This window comes from Rhea americana, unplaced genomic scaffold (assembly GCF_003343005.1).
Source record: "Rhea americana isolate MKP2758 unplaced genomic scaffold, rheAme1 scaffold_18, whole genome shotgun sequence".
Lineage (NCBI taxonomy): Eukaryota > Metazoa > Chordata > Aves > Rheiformes > Rheidae > Rhea > Rhea americana.
Window position 1 is genome coordinate 7,381,292 of NW_028185927.1, and position 5,783 is coordinate 7,387,074.

A 5,783-nucleotide genomic window follows, 5' to 3' on the forward strand; every position below is an offset into this window, starting at 1 on the left:
CAGCCCAGGAGCCGGCCGAGGAGCCGGCAGTCCTGCAGCGCGCCCGGCGCGTAACCGGTGCTGGGGACGTGGCAGGCTCTGCTCGCCGCTCTGGAACCGCCGGGCCAGGCGAGAGCGTCCCCCGAGGCCCCCGGCGGAGCCTCGGCCCGGGCTCCCCCCGGCGAGTTCAGCCCGTCGCGGGCGGGAGGCCGGCGGAGCGGTTTTCCGCCTTTCCCGGCTCCTCCCGCGGGCGCGGGGAGGCCGCGGCGGTGCCGGCCGGCCGCCGGGGCCCAGGCGCTCCGCACGACGGCGTCCACCGCCCGAGAGGCCGCCCCGGTCAGCTCGCGCTTCAGCGCCTCCGAGAGCGCCCTGGCGCCCGCGGGCAGGCCGCCCTCCTCCTCCTCCTCCTCCTCCTCCTCCTGCTGCTCCGGCCCTCCGCGCCCCGCCGCCTCCGGGACGCCCCCCCAGCAGCGCCCTTGGAGCGCGTCCCCGGCCGCGGCGGCCCCGGCCCGGCCGGCTCTGCCTCCGGGCTCTCCGTGCGGAGGATGTGCTTCCTCGGAGCCGTCCTGGCTGTGAGCAGCACCTCGCGGGTCGCAGAGCTGGAAGAGCTTCTCCTGGAGCTGCCCCAGCTGCTGCTCCAGGAAGCGGAGCTGCTCCTTCAGCTGCTGGCAGCCCCGCGCCGGGGAGCTGCCGCCGCCGGGGGCTGCCCGCCGGACCACCCCCTCGCCTCGCTGCTGCTGGGGCACCCTCGGCTTCCTCCTGCTCTCCCGCGGTGTCTCGCGGCCCCYGTCCACGTCGTGCCCGCCACCTCTCTCTTCACCAGTGTCCCATGTCGGGAGGGTCATGCCTTGGATGATGCTCTCCACCCTGGCCCGCTTGGCCCACAGGTGCTCTCCGTGGCCGGCCCAAGGCAGGGGAGCGGGGGCRCAGGGCCGGGGCAGAGCCAGGGCTTGCTCTCCTTCCCCAGGAGAGGCACCAGCCCCATAGTCCTCAAGCAGGTCTGCCACCAGGCAGGAAGGCGAAAGGACGTGAGGATCCAGGCCCCTGCTAACCATCGTGTGGCCGAGGAGCTGTGATATCAGGGACACACTGGGAGAAGGCAACGAAGAGTCTCTTTGGAAACAGGGCTCCTTTTTCAGCCCCTGGCCRTGCCCTGATGTGGCGGGGACTCCRTCCTGTTCAGAGGCAGTCCTGTCAYCCATCGTGTCCTCTTTCTCTCTGGAAACCGGAGAGCTGACCCACAGCAGGGCTGGGATCATTTCTGGTGGTGGCCTGAGGGACTGGCAGGCTTCCTGGATGTTTGATATCTCTGCTGGCTAGAGGTACGGAGCTGAGGAAAGAGCAAGAAATGACACCCAGCACAACTAGTACAGCAGCTCTCCATGCACACGGCAGGAGAGTTTCCTCCCACGGTCCTAGGGCATCTCTGCTCACCTGCAAAATCTACGTCAACAGGGAATGTCACATGCAGAAATCTCCAGCCATTGCAAACATGGGAGCAGACCGTCAGATGTTCAGTTGTTGATGGTGCCTGGCGTTCACAGCAAATGGTTTGAGCCGTTTGGCTCTAACATGGGCTCACCAGCAAGGACTTCCCATGTAGCCAGCTGCACCCAGGGCAGCGGCGCTGCCCAGAGCRCTCTCGGCACCAGAGGTGGCCCTGCCATCCAGAGGGCTTAGAGCTCCATCTTGCTGCACCTCAGCCCCAGCTTCTCCACAAATATCTTAGTATTAAAATACAGCATGTCTCACCTGTCCCAGAAAACAGGAGCCTAGGGGTGCGTGCAAGGCAAGTGCTCAGGGAGAGGCGCAGAAAGGGAGCTCACCTTCAGCTAGACTTCCCTGTGGGCTTGTGGGCCCCAGGGCAGGGGGGGGTGAGCTCCTGCCTCCGCACACGCCTGSGCGAAGGTGGATTTAGGTGCTCCTGGGGGCCGTGCACAGGGATAGAGAGCACCCACGGGACTCTGCACCCTTCTTTGTCCCTCCAACGCGGGTCCTCAGGACTGTCTCCTCCACAGGTTACACGGTCTATCATTCCAATACCATACAGTGGTCTTCCCCCTTCTCTGTCATGCCTCTCTGAATCCTCTCTGCCTCTGCTCCCTCCTTGGCTGAGACCGTGCAGGAAAACGTCCCACACCCTGGGGAGAGGGTACCGCGATTTAAATCGCTCTTCTTTTTAAATAAAATAAAATAAAATAAAATAAAATAAAATAAAATAAAATAAAATAACAGCCTCACACATTTTACATCCCTTTTAACCACTACTTCGTTACGATCACAGGTTTTACCGAGCTCGTTTTGCGGCTCTCAGGAAACCGCTGCCCCGTTCTGCTGCCTCCCGCTCGAGCTGCGGGACGAGGAGCCCTCCGGAGCCACCCGGCCCCGGCAGCGCCCGCCGCCACGGGGCTGCTCCGAGCCGCCGCAGCCACCTCCAGCCTCCACAAACCAAGCAGCCTGGGGGTCGACCGTCCCCACTTGTTGCCTCCCTGCGCCGGCTCCCCTCCGACCGGCAGGATCTCATTTTCCTGGCAGTCTCTCGGGAGGGAGCTTTTCTCCAAGGGTACCAGCTGTTTTGCTGACCCCCACGGAGGTTTCCCCAAAGCCCCCCACGTTGGCCACCCTTCCCCGGCCGGCCACCCGAGCTGCGGGAGCGGAGCGGCTGCTCCCGGAGGCCCCTCCGCGGCGGGCGGCCTCGGCCTCCCCCCGCCGCCTGCCCCAGCCCGCGGCGCGGGAAGCCCCGGCCGGGGCGCTCAGGGCCCCGGGAGGGCGGCGGAGGCGCTTCGTGGCAGCGCCCGGCGGGTCCGGAGCCTGCCGAAACGWGCCGCCCCGGAGGTCCTGCCCCAGGCAGGCTGCTCCCGGCCGCAGAGCCCTTTCYCCGCCGAGCCGTGCTCTCGCTACCAGCCGTCGCCAGTGCCACCCTCCAGGACACCAAAAAGAAGCCCAGGGTCCTCTTAACCGAAGGAAGAGACCAAGGAGCAAAACGAAGCTACTTAGAAAAGAAGTCAGGCGTGTCCCTCCGAAAGGGGGTCCGGCCCTGCCACCCCCGAGCACTGCAAACCCGCCCCACTGAGAGCTCCTCGGTCCCCTCCGTGTCCAGCGAAAGCTCCCGGGACCCCAGCCGCTCCAGCAGGAAGCGGCACTCACCTGGGCTCGCCCGGGTGCGGAGGATGCGGCGCCCYGCAGGCACCCCATCCTGGGCTGCCGGGCAGGCTGAGGGACACGGGATGCCCAGCACCAGCCCAGCGTCACCTCCCTCTGCGCCCAGGTCCTTTAAAGAGGGAGTGGGGAGGCCGGAGGCAGCCAACCGGCTGGAAATGACTTCTGAATATGCAGATGGCAGTCCAGGAGGTCGGTCAGCGCTGCTCTCGCACATGCTCTGCCATCTCCCAGGTTTGTAGGCACCAGASCAGCTCCTTGGATCATGCAGACAGGCTCCAGAGCTGCTGGCAGAGGCGGGCGGGCAGGGGTGCTGGTGCTGAGCTGGGCCACAGCAGGAGACCGCGGGCATGGACCTGCAGAGCCGCACGGCACGGTGGACCCACAGCTCTTTCCAGCCAGATTTGCTCAACCCTCGGTTCCCCACATCCACTGACAGGCTTCCCTGCTCCAAAGCGGGGCAGCGCTCGCTGCTGCGCTGTGCACCCCAGGGAGATGCCTTCCCTGCGGCTGCTGCTACCGTGCTCTGCAAGCGCTCAGAGAGCTGGAGGTTCGGCTGCACCAGGGAACATGGGGGCTGGTGAACGTGGCTCTAGGGCCCGGAGAGGAGGCAGGTCCCYGGACCAGAGAGCTCTGGCCAGCCACCCTTGTGTGCCCCTGCAGTGCTGCCCTACAAGACCCACCATCGGGCGGATGCAGGGCACTGAGCACCACCTTGAAGCTCAGATTTGGCCTGGAAACCCCACCAGAACCCAGGATGGAGCACTGTTACCGCAGGCTAAACACAAGTCAGACCTGCGGCCAAGGAAGACGCTGCTCCAAGGCCTGGCGCTCCAGGTGCCACTCAACCTTCACTAAAGGTGCCCGGGCATTTCTAATGTCCCCAGGCACAGGGACACGGATGCATTCCGGCTGGCCAGCACCTGTGATCTGTGATGTAGGCAACAGCTGGAAAACGGAACGATGTAGGCAAATTAGCAAAATTCTGTATCTTACTTGTTGCATAGTAATTTATAAATATTGTACAGCCATGAGAGCTGACAGCTCTCTCAGCTGATAAATTCATGTCCTGACCTCAGCTGTGGGAATAATTTGCATGCCCCAGGGGCATGTTTACAACATGTTACGTGCTGGAGAGGTGGGGTGGGTGGAATCCTCCTGGAGCAAGACAAAATCTAGCTGCTTGTGCTCTCCCTTATTTTCTTTGTCTGATTTACCTCCGCATATTTAATAAACATCATGATGTTTGGTTTACTCGTGGTACGCAGGAGGCTGTGGTTAAAAGCAGATGACATCCAGCAGTCTTGTTCAAGGATATTAGCCCTCAAAAGACAGATTACAGAGAAATTCCTGGCAGAGAGGCTTTCTGGCTCAGTTGCCTTTTTTAAAAGCAGTCAGCACATCTTCAAAGCCTCAGAGACCACCTCCTATTGATTTTTCCTCGACCTTTTTTTTGTTGTTGTTAATAATTCCAAGGATATTTGTTACAAATTTACATTAGAAGACTATTTTGAAGGTCATAGTATAACATTTAAATGTTAAACAATGGCTAAATTAAGGATGCATGCATAATCTCAGCTTGGCTCTTTGAGATGCCTGGTTGCCAGCCAGGCTTTTATGACTATCCCAGGCTAAATCTCAGGTTCTGCYGTAGGTTCCGTGGGTTTTCTTTCAGCCACAGTTTCCTGCCTGAAAATAGGCAGAAAGCAGAAGGTAGCTCAGGGATTCTCAAAGCTTTCAACATGCGGACCACAGCTGAGGAACGGGGCCTTCTTGTGGACTGGTTTCCCTGCTTGCAGTTGTGAGACGATCCCCCCTGCCCCTAATCATGTAATATCCCCCTTGCCAGTACTTATAGCAATATCATCAAGATCCACAAGCCTGATCCTGGGACTTTTCAAGGTGAGCAGGAAGGCCACCAGCACAGCCTCCCTGCTGCAACCTAACTTCAGTTAGAGCCAAGGAAGAGCACAGGAAAGCACATCCGTTGGCAATACGTGGGTTCATTTAAATATCAGGAATCACTCAGACAACACGGCTCAACTACCGAGTGCCCTGCGGTTGTCAAAAGGGGGTGGTCCTTTCAGAGGCACCGTAAAGCGTATCAGCTTAACTGCAACGTGAAACCGCACCCCAAGTCAGGGCGGCAGCGTGTGCTGCGCGCGGTGCAGCGTTTGGGACAGGGCCGCGTAACGTACGGGCGGCTAAGGCACAAGGCGCAACCAGATCAGGTACCTCCCACCTGGCTCGGCGTGAAGGAYGCCTTGGGTCTGATTCACTAGGAARTCTCTGTGGCAACTTTGTGTAGTGAATGCGGCTGAGGAGTAATTCATCGCTGCGGTCCCTGCAGGTGGAAACATACACCCAGTTTTCAAGGGTTGATGCTAGGCTGTCGCTTCTCCCCATCAGCGGGCAGGACTGCCCCCTTGCCAAACCTGCGGATGACACCAGCCCGGGGGAGGCAGTTAACCAGCYGCCGTTTGGAGGGATCTGGGCAGCCCGGCCAACGGGATCCTCTCGAAGTGTGAGAGAGAAACCGCGAAGACCGGGCTCAGACTACCCCCGGCCGGGTTTGGCGCGAGCTGCAGGCCTGCTGGCCCGGGAGCGGTTCTGCACCAAAGGCCCGGGGCCCCGCGGCCGAGCTC

The 5,783-nt window shown here is 61.1% G+C and overlaps 1 protein-coding gene across 1 annotated transcript in view; it reads right to left on the reverse strand.

Annotated features, from left to right (window-relative positions):
• The window catches only part of PROX2 (prospero homeobox 2), a 13,024-nt gene extending 7,383 nt beyond the window's left edge, over positions 1-5,641 (reverse strand). The window contains 5 exon segments of the mRNA XM_085301828.1: positions 253-1,309; positions 1,414-1,703; positions 1,806-2,120; positions 3,127-3,494; positions 3,934-5,641. Coding sequence (XP_085157954.1) covers positions 253-1,238 — 986 coding nt within the window. The 5' untranslated portion in view covers positions 1,239-1,309; positions 1,414-1,703; positions 1,806-2,120; positions 3,127-3,494; positions 3,934-5,641.
• Between the last annotated feature and the right edge of the window lie 142 nt (positions 5,642-5,783).